This window comes from Schistocerca piceifrons, chromosome 1 (genome assembly GCF_021461385.2).
Source record: "Schistocerca piceifrons isolate TAMUIC-IGC-003096 chromosome 1, iqSchPice1.1, whole genome shotgun sequence".
NCBI lineage: Eukaryota > Metazoa > Arthropoda > Insecta > Orthoptera > Acrididae > Schistocerca > Schistocerca piceifrons.
In genome coordinates this window covers 782,397,407-782,421,646 of record NC_060138.1, presented here as the reverse complement: position 1 = coordinate 782,421,646, position 24,240 = coordinate 782,397,407, and the positions used below count along the sequence as shown (strand labels likewise).

General features: G+C 41.4%; 1 protein-coding gene across 2 annotated transcripts in view; it reads left to right on the top strand.

The window, feature by feature from the left end:
- Window positions 1-24,240, top strand: part of LOC124712925 (N(G),N(G)-dimethylarginine dimethylaminohydrolase 1) — a 68,899-nt gene that overhangs the window by 30,744 nt on the left and 13,915 nt on the right. For both annotated transcript variants that reach the window (XM_047242910.1, XM_047242909.1), the window contains exons 4-5: window positions 11,814-11,909; window positions 12,780-12,908. In XM_047242910.1, the coding sequence (XP_047098866.1) occupies window positions 11,814-11,909; window positions 12,780-12,908 (225 nt within the window). The remainder of the gene's footprint in view (window positions 1-11,813; window positions 11,910-12,779; window positions 12,909-24,240) is intronic.

Here is a 24,240-nt window from a genome sequence, read left to right as displayed (position 1 = left end):
CTAATAAGAACAAAATTGTTTCCAAATCATTCCCTATTGGTATAATTACAGTTTGCCTTATCCATCCGAGATAACATTCCAAACCACACTGAAATTTCTTTCGCCATTCACATTTGAAGCTGGAACACAATACATTCTTCTCACTAAATTTGATATGGGCAAGAGACTATGGTTACACTTTCACCTCTCAGCCGGATATTAGTCATCAAGACTATCCATTCAGGTTAATACAAGTTATCTTCATCGGTAGATTGAGTGTGATGTGGCCTACTGTCTGGTCACTCCAAAAACAGAAACTTCATTTTTATGGCAGTTGAGTGTGGCTGACATTCTCTCAATGGTCATAAATAAATATTTACAGATTTAGTCAAAACAGAGTAAGATATTACTTCGATGTTATAATTTTGTTCTATCTTATCAGAAACTGGTATTTCATCACACATTTGGTGCACAATATTTAATGTCTCATGTCTATCAGAAACAAACATCATTCCAATAATTGGTTTGATGACTACAGAATTGTTAATATTCTGTGCAAAACCAGAATTTTGACTTTCTCACTACAGTTAAAATATGATAATATGACCTTTGTACTGTACAGCCAAAATACCAGTGACACTGAAACTGGCATTTTGTAATTAAGCGCAGTTTTCATTTGCTGGACATGCGGCATGACTACATTAATTTAAACGTATGTACCTCTCTATTACAGTGACCTTTCAGTCTGTACATCCATAACAAAACAAATTGTGTTGTTGGGAACTTGTCACTTTCCACCATTTTGGCACTAAAATCACACACTCTTTTGCAGTGTTGTTGTCACCACCAGAAAGGTTCTCAGAGATGCCTATTTCTGGAAGCAGTTCCATAGTTTTGATGTACTGCCCTACTACAAACTGTAGCATTCTAAACAACTTCTCTGACTTACTCTCCATTTCTTGCTTAAAGCTTGTCTACATCGAACTCACATCACCAGTTTTCTTCATGAAACAGATACTATCTTTAGCAGCATAAGTCATAGTCCATTTATCAAATAATTGTGACCCAACATGTGTTACAGAACTGTGTCAAAACATGTGTAATGCATGCATAATGCTGAAAGGTTTGCAGTGCCTTTCCTATATTAGTGCCTTGGTCAGTGGCAGATGAAATCTTCTTAAAGTGTGGGATTTTCTCTTATATCACCAATACCATATTTCACAGAGCCTTACCTTGACAAGCAAAGTGTGCAGTACTAGATGGATAACACATTTTCTGATATGTATTGGTCCATATACCCTCTGTACATCCTCATGCGTTCATGCTTCCATCCTGGATAATGCTGGGCTTCGTCATACTGGCTTATATTTCATTGGCTTGTCTTTCAGTGTTTCGTGCTACCATCAGAGGACAAGGCAAAATGTCTTAATTCTGAACTGATATATACAACTTTCTGCCATAAAGCGAGAAATCCTACACCTAATGTCAATGCAGTGGGGCAACTGAGCAGCACTTGGGTAACTATAGTAGATGATCGAGCAATTAAAGTGTCATGGAAGTTGAGTGCAGTTGCCCCCTCAGTCTAAAGCGGCAGTATTGACATCTGATGGATTTGTGCGGAACTACATGCACTGAGCAATTCGAGCTAGTGGAAACGTCAGATGCAGGGCTCTAGACAGGCATAGTTTGTTCCAACATGTGCCATATTGTGCACTTGTCTCCTCAATGGCTGCTGGAACTGCCTCTTCATCGTATTGACAGAAGCCTCAAGCTTACACATGATTCTTCGTGTAACCTATGATTTACATTAAGGAAGAAAAATTTTAGCATGTAAGTAAAAAACACCTATATTGTGGGAGTCTTTTTCATGATGCAGTCTTTTAAAAATTGTTAGTATTCTTATCAAGTTAGTAATTATGTAGAATAAAAAGTAACAATAAATTATGTACAGAAACTATCCTAGATTCCTTTTGTGCTTGTCAACACAGTGAGAGAAGGACTTCAATATGCAATTCCCATGAAACTGTGCGTTTTGTTAGAACATGGGGTACTGGTTCCATTTTGTTTATTACCTAGGAAACAGAGGAATTTACAAAGAAGTTTTGATAAGCAAGTGTTCAGTAATTGTGAACTGTGGACTGTTACCACTGGTCTGGAATTGTACTACATTAGTGTATAAATTATACTTGAATAGGATCTGTCCCTCCTTTTGACAGTCTCTTGCTACTTAGTATATTATTCTCGTATTTCAGCTTACAGGGTAGATAAATTCACAGTTTGAAGGCACTTTTGAATGTTCTAGGGAAAGCCATTGTGTAATCTGTCACTCAATTGGATCTGGTATGTCATTCCTCCTCAGTAATATTGTTTAAGATCTACATCTACATCTATATTCCGCAAGCCACCCAACGGTGTGTGGCGGAGGGCACTTCACATGCCACTGTCATTACCTCCCTTTTCTGTTCCAGTCACGTATGGTTCGCCGGAAGAACGACTGCAGGAAAGCCTCCGTGCACGCTCGAATCTCTCTAATTTTACATTTGTGACCTCCTCTGGAGGTATAAGTAGGGGGAAGCAATATATTCGATACCTCATCCAGAAACACACACTCTCGAAACCTGGACAGCAAGCTACACCGCCATGCAGAGCGCCTCTCTTGCAGAGTCTGCCACTTGAGTTTACTAAACATCTCCGTAACGCTTACCAAATAACCCTGTGACAAAACGCGCCACTCTTCTTTGGATCTTCTCTATCTCCTCCGTCAACCCAATCTGGTACAGATCCCACGCTGATGAGCAATGCTCAAGTATAGGTCGAACAAGTGTTTTGCAAGCCACCTTCTTTGTTGATGGACTACATTTTCTAAGGACTCTCCCAATGGATCTCAACCTGGCACTCACCTTACCAACAATTAATTTTATATGATCATTCCACTTCAATTCGTTCCACACGCATACTCCCAGATATTTTACAGAAGTACCTGCTACCAGTGTTTGTTCCGCTATCATATAATCATACAATAAAGGATCCTTCTTTCTATGTATTCGCAATACATTACATTTGTCTATGTTAAGGGTCAGTTGCCACTTGCTGCACCAAGTGCCTGTCTGCTGCAGAGCTTCATGCATTTCACTACAATTTTCTAATGCTGCAACTTCTCTGTATACTGCAGCATCATCCGCGAAAAGCCAAATGGAACTTCCGACACTATCTACTAGGTCATTTATATATATTGTGAAAAGCAATGGTCCCATAACACTTCCCTGTGGCACACCAGAGGTTACTTCAACGTCTGTAGACGTATCTCCATTGAGAACAACATGCTGTGTTCTGTTTGCTAAAAACTCTTCAATCCAGTCACACAGTTAGTTTGATATTCCGTAGGCTTTTACTTTGTTTATCAGGCGACAGTGCGGAACTGTATCGAATGCCTTCCGGAAGTCAAGGAAAATAGCATCTACCTGGGAGCCTGTATCTAATATTTTCTGGGTCTCATGAACAAATAAAGCGAGTTGGGTCTCACACGATCGCTGTTTCCGGAATCCATGTTGATTCCCACAGAGTAGATTCTGGGTTTCCAGAAATGACATGATATGCGAGCAAAAAACATGTTCTAAAATTCTACAACAGATTGACGTCAGAGATTTAGGTCTATAGTTTTGTGCATCTGCTCGACGACCCTTCTTGAAGACTGGGACTACCTGTGCTCTTTTCGAATCATTTGGAACCTTCCGTTCCTCTAGAGACTTGCGGTACATGGCTGTTAGAAGGGGGGCAAGTTCTTTTGCGTACTCTGTGTAGAATCGAATTGGTATCCCGTCAGGTCCAATCGACTTTCCTCTGTTGAGTGATTTCAGTTGCTTTTCAATGCCTTGGACACTTATTTCGATGTCAGCCATTTTTTCGTTTGTGCGAGGATTTAGAGAACGAACTGCAGTGGGGTCTTCCTCTGTGAAACAGCTTTGGAAAAAGGTGTGTAGTATTTCAGCTTTATGCGTGTCATCCTGTTTCAATGCCATCATCATCCCGAAGTGTCTGAATATGCTGTTTCGAGCCACTTACTGATTTAACGTAAGACCAGAGCTTCCTAGGATTTTCTGTCAGGTCGGTACATAGAATTTTACTTTCAAATTCACTGAACGCTTCACGCATAGCCCTCCTTACGCTAACTTTGACATCGTTTAGGTTCTGTTTGTCTGAGAGGCTGTGTTTAAACTTACAGTGAAGCTCTCTTTGCTTTCGCAGTAGTTTCCTAACTTTGTTGTTGAGCCATGGTGGGTTTCTCCCATCCCTCACAGTTTTACTCAGCACGTACCTGTCTAAAACGCATTTTACGATTGCCTTGAACTTTTTCCATAAACACTCAACATTGTCAGTGTCGGAACAGAAATTTTCGTTTTGATCTGTTAGGAAGTCTGAAATCTGCCTTCTATTACTCTTGCTAAACAGATAAACCTTCCTCCCTTTTTTTATATTCCTATTTACTTCCATATTCAGGGATGCTGCAAGGGCCTTATGATAACTGATTCCCTGTTCTGCACTTACAGAGTCGAAAAGTTCGGGTCTGTTTGTTATCGGTAGGTCCAAGATGTTATCTCCACGAGTTGGTTCTCTGTTTAATTGCTTGAAGTAATTTTCGGATAGTGCACTCAATATAATGTCACTCGATGCTCTGTCCCTACCACCCATCCTAAACATCTGAGTGTCCCAGTCTATATCTGGTAAATTGAAATCTCCACCTAAGACTATAACATGCTGAGAAAATTTATGTGAAATGTATTCCAGATTTTCTCTCAGTTGTTCTGCCACTAATGCTGCTGAGTCGAGAGGTTGGTAAAAGGAGCCAATTATTAACCCAGCTCGGTTGTTGAGTGTAACCTCCACCCATAATAATTCACAGGAACTATCCACTTCTACTTCACTACAGGATAAACTACTACTAACAGCGACAAACACGCCACCACTGGTTGCATGCAATCTATCCTTTCTAAACACCGTCTGTGCCTTTGTAAAAATTTCGGCTGAATTTATCTCTGGCTTCAGCCAGCTTTCCGTACCTATAACGATTTCAGCTTCGGTGCTTTCTATCAGCACTTGAAGTTCTGGCACTTTACCAGTGCAGCTTCGAAAGTGTACAATTACGATACCGATTGCTGCTTGGTTCCCGCTTGACCTGACTTTGCCCCGCACCCTTTGAGGCTATTGCCCTTTCTGTACTTGCCCGAGGCCATCTAACCTAAAAAACCGCCCAGTCCATTCCACACAACCCCTGCTACCCGTGTAGCCTGCTGCATGTAGTGGACTCCTGACCTATCCAGCGGATATGTTTGTATGTACTTCCTTGTCTGCACACTGTGCATCACTGATCATTAACCTGGTCTTTATCTCTCATGAACATTGCTACCATATAAGATCCCAAATTTCATTTTGCAGAATATCCAGTGAGTCTGGACTGCATCTTTTAGTTTTCAGGATCGTAGAAGCATTCATTATGGAATCGATAACTATCTCAACAACACCGTCAGTTGCCTACTATAATGGATGTGAGTTTTGCTGAGATTCATCATGTCAAGTTCCCGAAGTAAAATTGTTTCTCATTTTCACAGCTTATTTCTAACATGTTTCCTTTGGATGAACAGTTGTGTTTAGGGTTCCTGAGAACCATAATAGCACAAAACTTACAATTAGTGTTTTCGAAATAACTTTCTTTATGCAAATTTTTAGAACGTGAGGTGACTGTGATCTTGATTACATCCCAGTAATGGATCATACAATTTTGTCTAGCGTTGTCTCAATATTGAAGCACTGCAGCAGAAGTTGACATAAAACTTCATTCTGGAAAGATGTGGACAGGCCGGCATGGGTGGTTTAATGCTGTTTGACATGGACTGGATCAAATGCATGAATGAATGCCATGTGTTGATTTCCATTTTCAAGAAATCATGGACACTTTAGCCTGCAGTAAGCCAGTGCATCCAATTTCTGGCATGTTAAGTGGCAAAATATAGTGTGTTTAAATGACTGTCATTCTAACCTTTCCTATTGTCATAGATACATAAGTGTTACGCTATCATTGTTGTTCCAGACTAGTAGTTGGCATGGTTGAGTAACATAGCAGGCAAAACCAAATGCTATGGTCTGTTGTGCCATTGGGTACAATATGTGAGCTTGACTGCTACATATTGAAGGCAGTTTGATTGAACAGCAGCCACTACTTCAAGGAGGCCGGAAGCTCGAGGTATTTTCCCTCCTTCATTCAACCTCATATGCTGTACTTTACAATGGCAATGCATAACAACTGATAAGAAAGTTGTAAGTCTTCTTTGCAGGACAGTAGGTACCACTACTTCCCTGACCTGCATGTCACTTATTGAAGATGTTTGGAGGGAAACATGTTCATTGAAGTTCTCCGCATCCACTGTTGCCAAGGGTACTCGCATATACACTACAAGAAGGGAAATAACCATGTAGGCCATCTTTGATTTCATGGCCCAACATTTAAGGGCTTTCATTGCAGACCATGGCAGTATTGTATCACTGTCAGTCATTATAAACTTGCACAACACAGTATTAGAATTCCCACCAAAAAACTTTTAATTTGCTTCCACATAAAGTAAATTACAGACACACTGTTAGTGACATAGTAATAGGTACGACACATGAAGTCTTGGATTACATTAAGGCACAGTCTAAAATGAAGTGTTCCCTAGTGACGAAACTATTAGAGCGACGCGGGCACGGCACACTGGCTTATATATGGCTGTTTGACTACAGCACAGTGCTTGCTGTGCCATCTGTGCTGATGTGAGGCAGGCTCTTTAGGCCGTCCGTGGAGGCGCATGTTGTTTAATTGTACAAACTTAGTGTGTAGGGTTACAATGCTCTTTCCCCCTTGGGGGGAAACTGTTCACCGTGGAGAGGTCCATGTCTTCATTGGAAGGGGGTGACTGCTGGGTCAGATGTCATGCCTTCACAGGAGAATATGGTCTGAAATGTTGTGGACGTGGACGGGCATGGCACCCACTCCCCCACGAGAGACCATAAGGGAGCACCGGTGATGGGGGCAGTGTACCCGTGTCCACCTCTGGGCAGGCACTCAGCTATGGAGGTAGCAGAAAAGACATAGGTGGTGGCAGCAGTAGCAACAGGGGCCATGGAGATAGCCCAGCACTAACTACTTTGCCTGGTGGTAGCAGCACCCAGAAAGTAGACAGTGCAGGAGCTGAAGAGGGTGTGGGCTGCGCTGTGGGGGCTGATGCAGACTGTGGAGGCAACCGCAGGGGTGGCAAGGTATCTGGTGTGTGATCAGTCACACGTGGGCCGTTGGGTAGCACTGGTTATAGTGTCAGGACACCGAGCTATCAGACATGCACGTGACACAGAGGTGACAGCCTCAGCAGTGGTGGGCAAATGCTGGTATCCACATAGGGTGCCGGCCAAACATGTGGGCCCATATGATGGAGCCTGGATGGAACCACTGCAAGGTAAGCACTGGTGGGTGGCCAGGTGTCGGCCAGAGCAGATGAAGTAGTGTATGGGACTGGCAGCTATGAAGCAGCTCCACCAGGCTACGGTCACCAACTGAAGTGAACCAATAGGACCTATCAAGGGCTTCCCTGGGAGAAGGTTGTGTATTGTATTTTTTCATCTTAGTTTTGATATTTAGGGACCATAACATGCCAAATGTCACTCATTGTACAAATATTTTCAAAATCATGAGACACAAGTTGTGGACTGTTGTCCTTCACAAATGTATATGGTAATCCTTCCAAGGAAAAAAGTTTTGCAAGGGCCATGACCGTAGTTGCCATGGATGTGGTTGGGCAACAAACCACATAAGGAAATTTCGAGATAGCATCAACTACAAGAAGCTAGAAGGAGTTAAGGAAGGGATTCACAAAATCACCATGAATACACTCCCAGGGGTGTGGGAGGTGGGCCATGGGGAAGTAGAGACCAGTGGTACCACTTGATGGGTGGTGTGCTGTAGATGGCTGACATAAAAAGTTTGATTTCATTGTCAATATGTGGTAAAACCCCTGGCTGTGGGCCAGCAGTTTCGTACGAGAAACATGCCACTGATCCAGATGGAGATTCCCACTGCAGTGCGGACAGGATCACAACCATGGGCACTGACTCTTCAGCAGCCAATAGTAACACACCATCAAGAACTGAAAGGGGGTGGCAGAGAGCGTAATAATTAAGCAAAGGATCTGACACTTGTCCCGGTGTGTTTTCTGGCCAGTCATGGTGGACTTGCAGTAAGGCAGGATCAGCTGCAATAGCCACCAAAATCTGAGAACTGGTAATTGGAAAACCATCCATGGCATTTTGGGCTTTGATGTTTAAATGAAAACAAAACAGTTCATCCTGATGAAATGCAAGATTGTAATGCAGGTTCGTGGTTAATCGCAACTGAGAAAGAGCCTCCTTATTAGCATGTGCTGTGGGGTAGAAGTGAATCTCATGGTTACAGTGAAATAAAAACGGAGCCCAGCATTGCAGGCAATGGGCTGCTTTGTCTGGAAGAGATGCTGAAGGATGAAATAGAGAAAACAGAGGTTTATGATTCAGTAATCAAATGAAATTTAGAACCGTAGAGGAAAACATGAAATTTTTTGAGTGCATACACAATAGCAAGTGCCTTTTTCTATCTGGGAGTAGTACTGTTGCACCTGATTCAGGGTTTTGGAAGGATATGCTGTAGTGCATTCAGAACTGTCCACATCTTTGTGTGCAAGAATGACTCCAAGGCCATGATGGAAGGCATCTGTAGCCAAAACAAGATATTGGAAGGTAACTAAGGAAGGAGCCTAGTGTAATTTTGACTTCAACAGGATAAAAAGCACACTCGCAGGCTGGCAACCAGTGAAAGGGAACACCTGTACATAAGAGAGCGTAAAGGGGATGAGCTGCCGTGGCATACCAGGAAGAAATTTATGGTAGGAGGCAATCTTTCCAAGAAAGACCTTCAATTCTTTTACATTGGTAGGATGCAGCAAAGCCACAATGGCATTGACATGCTGGTGTAATGGCTTGGCTCCAGCTCTCAGGACTCCGAAACCGAGATAGACAATAGATGGGTGAAAAAACTGCAGTTTGTCAAAGTTGCATTTCAACGTGGTGGCTTGCAGCACAGTGAACATGGCACGAAGACCTGCAAGTGTTCATCTGCAGAGGAACCAGAGACCACAGTATCATCCAGGCAGTTAATGCACCCTGGCATGGTGGCCCTGAGTTGCTCTAAAAATCAATGAAAAGTAGCAGGAGTGGTAGCTGTGCCAAATGGCAGGTGGTGGTATTGGTATAACCCAAGAGGAGTAGTCAGTACAAGGAAATGTTTGGAATTGTCATCCAGAGATAGTTTGAAAGTGAGCTTCAGAGAAGTTGATTTTGGAAAAATACTCTCCCCCTGTAGGCTGAGCTAAGAGTACATCCAGACAGGGTAAGAGGTAGGTGTCACTAACAGGCTGTGAATTTACAGAATTTTTAAAATCACCATAGAATCGAAGGTTGCCATTAGGTTTTGTGACAAATACCAACATGGTAGACCATTCTTTAGAGGAGACGGAGGTGATAACACACAAGGACATAAATCAGTAGTTCTGCTTTGACTTGTTTCCGTAAAGCAATGGGGATTGGATGGGCATGAAAAAAAAAAATAGGAGCGTGCCATCAGCTTCATTGTGACGTGAACCTTGAAACTGGTACCACTCCTTAAACAGTCCAAAAACAGGGACGAAAATTCTGAACAGAGCGTGTCCAGTTGTTAGTATGGAACTTGATCCATCAACAGTTGATCAAAAATAGAGAATCCAAAAAGCTGAAGGCATCTAACCCAAATAAGTTTTCGGTATTGGCATCAACTACATCTAGAAAGGTCCATGGCCGAACAACTGCTGGGGGCTATAAAACTGTCCCAATAAGGATGTTTGTTGTAACTCACCAACCGCCGATAGATGTGACAACGCCAGTGACCAGAGACCCACATAGGTTTGAGAATTTTCAGCACGGCACTGCCTTATGCAATGTGGGGACTGCGACTGCACAGACACGACGCAGTCTGCCCTCTGTGTGCTAATCAGTGGCAGCTGAGGAAGAGAAGCAATGATGGCTACTTCACACCAAGCTTTCTGCTTCCCTAGATACTTCAAAAGATTTAGCAGTGTTCAAAACCTCTTTGAGAGAGGGATTTTCATGTTTTAAAGCGTGTTCACAAACTTATCTATCAGGGGCCAAGCATGTTATAACTTCATGAACCAACAGATCAGCATCTGAGTCCCAGCGAGTGTCAGTAAAAAACTGGCAATGACAGCTAATCCATTGATATGACTTTTGTGGCTGCTTTTGGCAATGGTGAAACGCAATGCAAGCAGCAATAACATGAGTATGCTTGCAGTGAAAATTGGAGCACAACTGACACTTTTCATCAAGAGAGAGAAAGTGGCAGGTTCATGCAGAAAAATTAGCGTACCCAAAAGGTGGTAAACACAAGGACAAATCCATGACAGAAAGAAAACCTTACACGTGTTGGGGTCAGTGACACCAAAAGCTTGGAAATGTTGCCAAAGGCATTTTTCATATGCATCAGAATCATCCATACTATCATTATATGGAGGAAACTGTGGGGTTGTGTCACTGGCAGTGAACCCCAGGGCATCAACAAAGCTGCCAAACTGTTTAGTGTAGTAGAGAGAGCCTGCTGCTGGTTGGTGAGAGTTCACTGCTAAGAGATTGAAGAATTTCTTCCACAAGTATACTGGCCATAGTGAACCATGAAACAAAACACACTCAAGTAGAGTCCCATCCTTGTCATCAAAGTATTGTAACTTTGCGCAGCACAAAGTTAGAAACTTCACCAACTAACTGTTAATTTGCTTCCCCACAAAGGAAATTATTGACACACTGAATAATGTAGTAAAAGGTACAACACATGAAATCAGAGGTTACATTAATGCACAGTCTAAAGTTAAAAGATCCCTAGTCATGAAAACATTAGAGCAGCTGAGGGCACAGTTTATATACATGGCTGTCTGCATACAGCATAGCACTTGCTGCACTGTCTCTGCTGATGTGAGGAGACCTCTTGAGGCCTGCCATGGAGGTGTGTGCTGTTTAATTATGTGTGCGCACTGTATAAGGTTCCAAGAGTCATCGTGTACTATTCAGGAGTCATAATCATTTGCATATTGCCATTCATTTCAGTTACATACATCTGTTTTTACTACTGGAATATTCACAAACATTAGTGTAAAAAGCAGATATACAAAAAGAAAGTGGCATGTCGTCTGACACACCTGGGCAATTGCTGGAGTTTTTTAAAGGTAGATTTTTCTCAGGTGCGTAGAAGAAAATGCTCTGTGGTGATGTGATGGATGTAAATAAAAGCTACTGCCTCTGTTCATCATACCTGAGCAAATGTATCAGCTCAAGAAAGAATCAGAAAGTATTTCATTAAGTAGGAAGCTCTGTGTGGAAAGAAACACACTAATAAATTTTGCATTGTCGGAGATAGTGAAAGACAAAATCGTACAGTACTGAATGAAGAGGTGAGAGGTGTTAGTGAAAATATCTGTGTCATAAAAATAGGTGGAGAAAAAAAGCAAAGTGATAAAAGTGTAAAGGAAATGTACTGTTTAAGATTTGTGTTTGTGTGAAAATTCAGCACATACATTTCATGTTAAACCCAATTATAAAAAATGTGATAGCTGGAAAACAACTTTCCATATTCCCAGACAAGTCTATTAAAAGTCTAGTCATCACCTTTCCTGACTATAATTGTCTTTAGCAGTACCTTTAGAGCTATGTTTGATGCAATTCTGTTTACTCTGCAGGTAGCAGAATCACGGCACCTGAAGGCTCTGGTATCCATGGCAGGACCTGATGTCATGTGTGTTGGAGCTGGAAAAGCTGCTCAGGAAGTTCTAAAGGTACGTACATGTACAATCATTAAACTAAATGGTACCGATAAATTTACCTATTGAAACTGAAACAACATTTCCTATAGATTATGAAAGTTTCTTTATAGTGAAAAAAAAATGGCAGTCTTTAGACAGTTATTCCAAGTTCACTCACTCACTCCCTGCCTCTCCCTCCTCTCTCTGTCTCTCTTCTCTACCTCTCTTTATGTTTATTTCTCTCTCTCTCCCCCCCCCCCCCCCTTTCTGTAACTCCACTAGTACTCAAACACTGTAAGCTGCTGGTATGATACTTCTAACTGAGCATAAACCTTTCCTTAAACTCGTGGAGATAATTCAGAAGCAGGAATCAAATTCAAGAACTTATGCAACATGAGGTTGCACTGAGACTTGCCTTCAAATTCTTCCTGTTCCTTCCTGAGGCGCAGTTAATTTTTATTGTGAAGGGTGAAACAGTAGTAAACAGTCATGTAATGAGACAATTACTGCAACAGTTGTGTGATGATTTGCTTTCTCGCACTAGCCATAACCTACCTTATGCTTACTTCATAAAGCAGACAGCGAGGAAATTTAAACTGCCAAAAACTGTTCTGTTCATGAATTTTAATAAGAAATGTTTTAATGCTAGTATTTGAACTTGCCAAAGTTAGTGTTGCTATAAAGCCACATGTTCCATCCATGGAGGTGGGTTTATACAGCTTAATCTGAGTGCAGGAACATTAACACGAATTCCAGTCATGGGTTATGAATACTCTGCATTTTGACAGTAATCTCTTCATTTTACAGTCATATAACTCTTTACCAATCACATGTATTAGTACATTGTGTAATAAAATATAAAGATGATATCATTTTTATGGCAAAATATGTTTTAATTGACAGCGTATTGAACGAGAAGCAACTTTCAGCTACCAGACGCTGACAGTACCTGAAGATATAGCAGCAAATGTTCTGTACGTGAATGGTACTCTGATTCATCGATCAGTTGAAGAAATTCCAGAATCTTGCAAGGTTAGCATTGTACATTCATTCTCTAGAAACATTTAAATATGGAAACAACATATTCCAATTATGTTTGTTATTAATATCTATGTAACAAATTATTCAAAAAACAAAGATGATGTGACTTACCACACAAAAATGCTGGCATGTTGATAGACACACAAACACATACACACAAAATTCAAGCTTTCGCAACCAATGGTTGCTTCATCAGGAGAGAGGGAAGGAGAGGGAAAGATGATAAGGATGTGGGTTTTAAGGGAGAGGGTAAGGAGTCATTCCAATCCCGGGAGCGGAAAGACTTACCTTAGGGGGAAAAAGGACAGGTATACACTCGTGCGCGCACACACACACACACACACACACACACACACACACACACACACATATCCATCTGCACATACGTGTCTGTGTATGTGCGGATGGATATGTGTATGTGTGCGCGAGTGTATACCTGTCCTTTTTTCCCCCTAAGGTAAGTCTTTCCCCATGAACCATGGACCTTGCTGTTGGTGGGGAGGCTTGCGTGCCTCAGCGATACAGATGGCCGTACCGTAGGTGTAACCACAACGGAGGGGTATCTGTTGAGAGGCCAGTCAAACGTGTGGTTCCTGAAGAGGGGCAGCAGCCTTTTCAGTAGTTGCAGGGGCAACAGTCTGGATGATTGACTGATCTGGCCTTGTAACATTAACCAAAACGGCCTTTCTGTGCTGGTACTGCGAACGGCTGAAAGCAAGGGGAAACTACAGCCGTAATTTTTCTCGAGGGCATGCAGCTTTACTGTATGATTAAATGATGATGGCGTCCTCTTGGGTAAAATATTCCGGAGGTAAAATAGTCCCCCATTCAGATCTCCGGGTGGGGACTACTCAAGAGGACGTCGTTATCAGGAAAAAGAAAACTGGCGTTCTACGGATCGGAGCGTGGAATGTCAGATCCCTTAATTGGGCAGGTAGGTTAGAAAATTCAAAAAGGGAAATGGATAGGTTAAAGTTAGATATAGTGGGAATTAGTGAAGTTCGGTGGCAGGAGGAACAAGACTTTTGGTCAAATAGGGGTAATGCAGGAGTAGGTTTAATAATGAATAAAAAAAAATAGGAGTGCGGGTAAGCTACTACAAACAGCATAGTGAACGCATTATTGTGGCCAAGATAGACACAAAGCCCATCCCTACTACAGTAGTACAAGTTTATATGCCAACTAGCTCTGCAGATGATGAAGAAATTGATGAAATGTATGATGAAATAAAAGAAATTATTCAGGTAGTGCAGGAAGACGAAAATTTAATAGTCATGGGTGACTGGAATTCGAGAGTAGGAAAAGGGAGAGAAGGAAACATAGTAGGTGAATATGGATTGGGGGGAAGAAATGAAAGTGGAAGCCGTCTAGTAGAATTCTGCACAGAGCATAACTTAATCATAGCTAACACTTGGTTTAAGAATCATAAAAGAAGGTTGTATACATGCAAGAATCCTGGAGATACTAAAAGGTATCAGATAGATTATATAATGGTAAGTCAGAGATTTAGGAACCAGGTTTTAAATTGTAAGACATTTCCAGGGGCAGATGTGGACTCTGACCACAATCTATTGGTTATGAGCTGTAGATTAAAACTGAAGAAACTACAAAAAGGTGCTAATTTAAGGAGATGGGACCTGGATAAACTGACTAAACCAGAGGTTGTAGAGAGTTTCAGGGAGAGCATAAGGGAACAATTGACAGGAATGGGGGAAAGAAATACAGTAGAAGAAGAATGGGTAGTTCTGAGGGATGAAGTAGTGAAGGCAGCAGACGATCAAGTAGGTAAAAAGACAAGGGCTAATAGAAATCCTTGCGTAACAGAAGAAATATTGAATTTAATTGATGAAAGGAGAAAATATAAAAATGCAGTAAATGAAGCAGGCAAAAAGGAATACAAACATCTCAAAAATGAGATCGGCAGGAAGTGCAAAATGGCTAAGCAGGGATGGCGAGAGGACAAATGTAACGATGTAGAGGCTTATCTCACTAGGGGTAAGATAGATACTGCCTACAGGAAAATTAAAGAGACCTTTGGAGAAAAGAGAACCACTTGCATGAATATCAAGAGCTCAGATGGAAACCCAGTTCTAAGTAAAGAAGGGAAAGCAGAAAGATGGAAGGAGTATATAGAGGGTCTATACAGTGGCAATGTTCTTGAGGACAATATTATGGAAATGGAAGTGAATGTAGATGAAGACGAAATGGGAGATAAGATACTGCGTGAAGAGTTTGACAGAGCACTGAAAGACATGAGTCAAAACAAGGCCCCTGGAGTAGACAACATTCCGTAGAAGTACTGACGGCCTTGGGAGAGCCAGTCATGACAAAACTCTACCATCTGGTGAGCAAGATGTATGAGACAGGCAAAATACCCTCAGACTTCAAGAAGAATATAATAATTCCAATCCCAAAGAAAGCAGGTGTTGAGAGATGTGAAAATTACCGAACTATCAGTTTAATAAGCCACGGATGCAAAATACTAACGCGAATTCTTTACAGATGAATGGAAAAACTGGTAGAAGCGGACCTCGGGGAAGATCAGTTTGGATTCCGTAGAAATGTTGGAACACGTGAGGCAATACTAACCTTGCGACTTATCTTAGAAGAAAGATTAAGAAAAGGCAAACCTACGTTTCTAGCATTTGTAGACTTAGAGAAAGCTTTTGACAATGTTAACTGGAATACTCTCTTTCAAATTCTGAAGGTGGCAGGGGTAAAATACAGGGAGCGAAAGGCTATTTACAATTTGTACAGAAACCAGATGGCAGTTATAAGAGTCGAGGGGCATGAAAGGGAAGCAGTGGTTGGGAAGGGAGTGAGACAGGGGTGTAGCCTCTCCCCGATGTTATTCAATCTGTATATTGAGCAAGCAGCAAAGGAAACAAAAGGAAAATTTGGAGTAGGTATTAAAATTCATGGAGAAGAAATAAAAACTTTGAGGTTCGCCGATGACATTGTAATTCTGTCAGAGACAGCAAAGGACTTGGAAGAGCAGTTGAACGGAATGGACAGTGTCTTGAAAGGAGGATATAAGATGAAGAACAACAAAAGCAAAACGAGGATAATGGACTGTAGTCAAATTAAATCAGGTGATGCTGAGGGAATTAGATTAGGAAATGAGACACTTAAAGTAGTAAAGGAGTTTTGCTATTTTGGGAGTAAAATAACTGATGATGGTCGAAGTAGAGAGGATATAAAATGTGGACTGGCAATAGCAAGGAAAGCGTTTCTGTAGAAGAGAAATTTGTTAACATCGAGTATAGATTTAAGTGTCAGGAAGTCGTTTCTGAAAGTATTTGTATGGAGTGTAGCCATGTATGGAAGTGAAACATGGACGATAAATAGTTTGGACAAGAGGAGAATAGAAGCTTTCGAAATGTGGTGCTACAGAAGAATGCTGAAGATTAGATGGGTAGATCACATAACTAATGAGGAGGTATTGTTTAGAATTGGGGAGAAGAGGAGTTTGTGGCACAACTTGACAAAAAGAAGGAACCGGTTGGTAGGACATGTTTTGAGGCATCAAGGGATCACAAATTTAGCATTGGAGGGCAGCGTGGAGGGTAAAAATCGTAGAGGGAGACCAAGAGATGAATACACTAACCAGATTCAGAAGGATGTAAGTTGCGGTGAGTACTGGGAGATGAAGAAGCTTGCACAGGATAGAGTAGCATGGAGAGCTGCATCAAACCAGTCTCAGGACTGAAGACCACACCAACAACAACAAGGTAAGTCTTTCCGCTCCCGGGATTGGAATGACTCCTTACCCTCTCCCTTAAAACCCACATCCTTTCATCTTTCCCTCTCCTTCCCTCTTTCCTGATGAAGCAACCGTTGGTTGCGAAAGCTTGAATTTTGTGTGTATATTTGTGTTTGTTTGTGTGTCTATCAACATGCCAGCAGTTTCGTGTGGTAAGTCGCATCATCTTTGTTTTTAGATATATTTTTCCCATGTGGAATGTTTCTCTCTATTATATTAACAAATTATTCATTTACTTAAAAAATGATCATCATGATGGCTTTGACTTTATAGTAGTCATGAATATTAACCCTCAAGCATTCCCCATATATAATCTACATCTATCTCACCTTAGTGCGTGGCAGGAGTGCTTCATTTACCTCTATAATCCCCATCCCCCTCTTTTTCCTGGCCCACTTGTAAATAGTGTGTGGGAATAATGACCATCAGAAACAATCCATGTGAGTTTGATCTTCTGGGACATGTGATGTAGATAGTAATATGCTGTTTGACATCATCTCTTAATTTTGGCAGTAAACCTGTCTATATTGCACAGCACTACTCTTGTGGAGTCTGCCATTGGATTTGAATGACCATCTCCATGACATTCTCTTGCTTATCAAACCAAACTGTGACAAAATGTGCTGCTCTTCTTATGATCATCACAATCTCCTCTTTCAATACTACATGGTATGTGTCCCAATACGATGAGTGATGCTCAAGAATTGTTGAGCAATGATTATTTGAGATTCATCCTTCATAGGTGAATCACATTACCTAAAAATCCTTTCTATGCTTTTCATTCTAGCGTATTCCTACAACTAGTTTTATTTGGTTGCTCCATTTAATCATTGTGAATGTGTACCCATACACATTTAATGGTTGTGACTGTTTTCAGTTACCAGTCACCAACCACATAATGTAACAGTAATGGGTACTTCCACCTCCTTGGGCACAGTGCACTAAATTTATTTATGATGAATCAACAGTGCACCTTCTTGTATTTATCAAGGATTTTCTTCTGTTATCACTTCCCTGTATGCAACAGCATCACCTGCAAATGGTCTCGTGAGCTTCAGGTGTTACCCAACAAGCCATCAACATGAATGATCTTGAAATATCCCTTTTGGTATGCCTGAACCTACTTTAAAGTCTGACAACTTCTCCCTATTACTAACGACACATTGAGTTCTGTTGGTGCTATGAATGTGGATGCAACAGTGTAGTACCTCCTGGATGTAGTGTACAGACTGACTTAATGGAGCTTTTCAAGATGGCTGTTTTTGGAATACATGGTGATTCCTACTAATTAATTTTTCATTCTCCAAAACGATCATAATACCCATACATAAAATTTGTTCCTCAATTTCAACACAGATTGACATCAGTAGTTAGGTGTGTCTGTGATGACCATTCTTGAAAATGGGAATTACCTGCTGCTAGAAAGTGAGTCCACTATTTTGCATAATAATTTAGGTATTTGTATGTTCTGTGGATCATACTCTAATGAAACAAAACATTATGACCACAGTCCAATGCGAGACTGCATGCCATCTGATAGCCTTTGTAAGCTCCCTACTTGTAAACTGTTATCACAGTTTAATTAATTTTCAAGTCACACTACTTAATTAGGAATAAAGTTCACATCTGTGGGTAGTATTTGGCTTTAATAGTGACCAGATGCCCTAATGAGTACAACCACAGTTAAAATCATTACTACAAACCTGTTAGAAGTGTGATAAAAAAGTAACGGGAATTTTTTAATTTCACAGGCTATATATACGTCCGATTTTCAAATCATTTTTATCAACTTGTTGGTACACATGTTCATGATGTATATTTGCATTTTCAATTGTTTTGAATGTTCAGCGTATTGTTGACATTCAAAAAGGTTATACATTTTTTTGAGTGCTTGGCAAATTTTTACTTATGAAAAAAATGGATCAAAGAATTTCCATTAAATTTTGCTTTAAAAATGGAGTAGTGCCACACCACATTCGAAGTGTTGACTGTGGCTTTTGACAAATCTGCTGTGAGTAAGAAAAGTTAACGAGTGGTATAAACGTTTAAAAGAAGGTCGAGAAGACATTGAAGACGACGACTGCCCTGGATGCCTTAACAAATCAATTACTGATGACAAAGTGGAAGAACTAAAAAAAAATTGGTTCTGGAACATCACCAAATTGCCATCAGAGGGGCTGCTGATGGTGTCAGCATATCCTTTGGTTCATGCCAACCAATTTTTGGATTTATTTTGGGCATGAGATGTATAGCAGCAAAGTCTGTTCTAGAATTGTTGAATGTTGACCAAGAGCTTCTCATGGATATTGCTCAGCAATTGCTGAATGAAGTTGACAACAATCCAGAGCTTCTAAGGAGGGTTATAAGAGGTGACAAAACATTGGTATACGGATATGATGTTGAAACCGGAAGCCAGTTGTCCCAACGGAAACTGCCTGAAGAGTCAAGACAGAAAAAAATTTGACAAGTTGAGTCACACGTGAAGGTTCTTCTTACTGTTTTCTCAAATTACTGCTGGGATGGTTCCTTTGAAAGGGCATGGCCAACTTCCTTCCCCTTCCTTCCCTAATGCGATGGGTCCAATGACCTTGCTGTTAGGTCCCCCACCTCAAATCAGTCAACCTTCTTCGATAGTCCATCATGACTTCCTGCCTTACGGTTGTACAGTCAATAAGGAGTACTACTTGGAAGTTATGAGCTGGTTGTATGAAGAAATCTGAAGAAAATAACCAGAATTGCGGTAAAACGAATTGTGGAAATTGCGTCATGATAATGCTCCAACTCACAGCTCAGTACTTCTTCATGATTTTTTGGCCAAAAACAAAACTATTACAGTACCTCAGCCACTGTATTTGCCAGACATGGCCCCCCTCCAACTTCACTAATCCTGATGCTGAAGAGACTCATGAAAGAATGTCGTTTGATGAGATAAAAACAGAATTGCTGAAGGAGCAGAACACAATAACAAAAACTGAGTTCCAGAAGTGCTTCCAAGATTGGAAAAAGCACTGGCACAAGTGTGTTATATCTGAGGGGGATCATGCTGAAGGGGACAAAGATGATATCAGTGAATAAATAAAGATACATCAAGAAAAGCAAAAGTTCCCGTTAATTTTTCATCGCATCTAATACCATTAATGACAAGGAAACTATAGCACAATAACGGTTCTAGTCAAGTTGCATGACACCTTTGAATTTATTATCAAGTATTCTCTTTGAGTATGATTACTAGCTCTTAAAAGCACAGTCTACTTTTCATTAGTAGTGAACGTTCTGCCAGTTATTTGTTAACAGTTCTGCCAGTTATTTGTTAGGATCCAAGATACATTCCACATAACTCACTCACAGTATCATTTTGTCTCTTCCCTGATAAGTAACTACAGTAAAACCCCACATTTACATTCCTGGAATCAATGTTTTCCCCACCATTTACAACAATTTTTATTGTCTCCTTCAAAGTTCCTACATTCTTAAAGTTAATTTGCACTTGTTTTTGAGTCAGCATATTTATAATTGTCCCACAATTTACACTGGATGAAACAAAGTTTGTGGAGAAAAACTGATGTGGCTAGCATAAAACGACTCTGTCTTTGAATTAGCCTTCAAGTAGTGTTTACAGATGTTAAACACTTAATTTTATTGAGCCCTGAGTGCTCTTCTAAGTAGATCTGGAATGGTAAAAGTCAAAACAATTTGTGGCACTACTGGTTTGTCTCCTGCAGCTGCCAACCTCTACTCGACTTGGTAGCTGAAGGACGTAACTGTTTTCATAGAAGTCAGAAGAAGGTGTTACTTTGGATGAACATTTCTTACTACCAACCTGAGCTTCCAGTACTGTGTGTTATAAAATTGTTGTTTGCTAACAATATTTTAGGCACATTGTTTCAGTTTTAATTTCATCTTATGATTATGATCATATGCAGAGGATATCCGTGTCCCAGTATGTGTAACTTTAATAGAGTTATGTTTATAATTCACATACATGCTGAACACAGTGTCGTCTACCAGTCAAGGTTGACCGTGCCAACAAAGCCATTGCTGCAAACGGAGGCAAGTTGATTTCAGTCAACACAGCTATCCCATCAACCACCAAGACAAGAGTTAATTTTATGTGCTAAGTAGCATTATTTGTAGCCATGCATAAGTGATCTGAGTGTTGTGTTGTAACCTGCATTTTGCAAGTAGAAGTTCAGTGTTTTCCATCACAGCTTTAGGATGAAAATATTGTGAAAACAGATCTACATCTACAACTGTACTCTGCAAACCACTGTGAAGTGCATGGCAGAGAATATGTCCCATTGTACCTCTTATTAGGGTTTCTTCCCATTCCATTCACCTGTTGAAAGTGGAAAGAATGATTGTTTAAATGCCTCTGCATGCGTTGCAACTTGTCCTCATGATCCCTATGTGAGTGAAAATAGGAGATGGTCATATATTCCTAGAATCATCATTTAAAGCTGCTTCTTGAAACTTTGTAGGCTTTCATGGGATAGTTTATAGCAAAAACTTGAGTCTTATACAAAAAGGGAGTACATTACTCCAGCACAAGGGTGTTCGATGCACTCTCATGAAACATAAAACCTCTTACCAGTGCAATGCTGTTATTTAAGAGTAAACTGAAGAAATATGTATTAAAAAACTCTTTTTACTCTCTTGATGAAATTTATAATGTAAATATCTCTTCATTATAGATTAGATGAAAATGTTTAATGATGCAGTATAATTTTAGCATTTTACAACTTGGAATATATATGGACTATGATATACACTCTTGGAAATGGAAAAAAGAGCACATTGACACCGGTGTGTCAGACCCACCATACTTGCTCCGGACACTGCGAGAGGGCTGTACAAGCAATGATCACACGCACGGCACAGCGGACACACCAGGAACCGCGGTGTTGGCCGTCGAATGGCGCTAGCTGCGCAGCATTTGTGCACTGCCGCCGTCAGTGTCAGCCAGTTTGCCGTGGCATACGGAACTCCATCGCAGTCTTTAACACTGGTAGCATGCCGCGACAGCGTGGACGTGAACCGTATGTGCAGTTGACGGACTTTGAGTGAGGGCGTATAGTGGGCATGCGGGAGGCCGGGTGGACGTATCGCCGAATTGCTCAACACGTGGGGCGTGAGGTCTCCACAGTACATCGATGTTGTCGCCAGTGGTCGGCGGAAGGTGCACGTGCCCGTCGACCTGGGACCGGACCGCAGCGACGCACGGATGCACGCCAAGACCGTAGGATCCTACGCAGTGCTGTAGGGGACCGCACCGCCACTTCCCAGCAAATTAGGGACACTGTTGCTCCTGGGGTATCGGCGAGGACCATTCGCAACCGTCTCCATGAAGCTGGGCTACGGTCCCGCACACCGTTAGGCCGTCTTCCGCTCACGCCCCAACATCGTGCAGCCCGCCTCCAGTGGTGTCGCGACAGGCGTGAATGGAGGGACGAATGGAGACGTGTCGTCTTCAGCGATGAGTCGCTTCTGCCTTGGTGCCAGTGATGGTCGTATGCGTGTTTGGCGCCGTGCAGGTGAGCGCCACAATCAGGACTGCATACGACCGAGCCACACAGGGCCAACACCCGGCATCATGGTGTGGGGAGCGATCTCCTACACTGGCCGTACACCACTGGTGATCGTCGAGGGGACACTGAATAGTGCACGGTACATCCAAACCGTCATCGAACCCATCGTTCTACCATTCCTAGACCGGCAAGGGAACTTGCTGTTCCAACAGGACAATGCACGTCCGCATGTATCCCGTGCCACCCAACGTGCTCTAGAAGGTGTAAGTCAACTACCCTGGCCAGCAAGATCTCCGGATCTGTCCCCCATTGAGCATGTTTGGGACTGAATGAAGCGTCGTCTCACGCGGTCTGCACGTCCAGCACGAACGCTGGTCCAACTGAGACGCCAGGTGGAAATGGCATGGCAAGCCGTTCCACAGGACTACATCAAGCATCTCTACGATAGTCTCCATGGGAGAATAGCAGCCTGCATTGCTGCGAAAGGTGGATATACACTATACTAGTGCCGACATTGTGCATGCTCTGTTGCCTGTGTCTATGTGCCTGTGGTTCTGTCAGTGTGATCATGTGATGTATCTGACCCCAGGAATGTGTCAATAAAGTTTCCCCTTCCTGGGACAATGAATTCACGGTGTTCTTATTTCAATTTCCAGGAGTGTATAATTTTAATGTCTTATACTTAAGTTTTGCTGTAGATTAAGCTTGTGTTTGTAATAATTAAATTATTTTGTTCCCAATTTCACAGTATTACAGTTTGTAATTATCTCATATTTAGTTTTCTGTTCACATTTATGGTTACAATATCTCAGTTTTTAATTTTCATGTTTGTTTTTACTTTGTTAAAATTGACTTGTTTCATATTCATACAATTCCTTTGTCTACTGGATCAACGAAACAAAAGTGAATAAATAAATAAACAGATACATGTGTGACAATTCATGCTGCCCTCTTCTGTGTACATTCAATATCCCCTGTTAGTCCTAATTGGGTCGGGTCTCACACACTTGAACAACTCTCCAGAGTGGGTCGCATGAGTGATTTGTAAGCAATCTCTTGTGTAGAGTGATTGTATCTTCCTAGTATTCTACCAATAAACTGAAATCTGTGTGATCATTCCATTTCATATCCCTACAAAATGTTACACCCTGGTATTTGTAAGAATTGGCAGAGTCCAACTGTGACTCATTGACATTGTAGTCATAGACACTATGTTTCTTCTTTTAGTGAAGTGCACAATGTCACACTTCCAAACATTTTAAAACAAATTGCCAATCTTTGCACCACTTTGAAATCTTATGAAGATCTGATTGAATATTTATGCAGCTTCTTTCAGACAGTAATTCACTATAGATAACTGTCATCTACAGAAAGTCTGAGGTCACTGTTAATATTGTCCAGAAGATTATTAATATATGGCATGAACAGCAAGTCTCCCAACATGCTTCCCTGCTGCACACCCGAGATTACTTCTACATCTAGTGATGACTTTTCAGCCAAGATAACATCTTCCGCCTCTCTATCAAAAAATCCTCAATCCAGTCACAAATTTCACCCTGTACCCCATATGATAATACTTCTGACAATAAGTGTAAATATGGTACTGAGTCAAATGCTTTTTTGGAAATCAAGAAATACTGCAGCTACCTGCCTGCCTTGATCCGAAGATTTCAGTATGTTACACGAGAAAAGTGCAGGTTGGGTTTCACAAAATCATTGTTTTTGGAATCCTTGCTGATTGGCATGTAGGAGGTCATTGTGTTCAAAATACCACATTATGTTTGATCTCAGAATATGTTCTAAGATTCCACAACAAATTGATGTCAAAGATAGTGGCTCAAATGGCTCTGAGCACTATGGGACTTAACATCTGAGGTCATCAGTCCCCTAGAACTTAGAACTACTTAAACCTAACTAACCTAAGGACATCACACACATCCATGCCCGAGGCAGGATTCGAACCTGCGACTGTAGTGGTCGCACGGTTCCAGACTGAAGCGCCTAGAACCGCTCGGCCACAGTGGCCAGCTCAAAG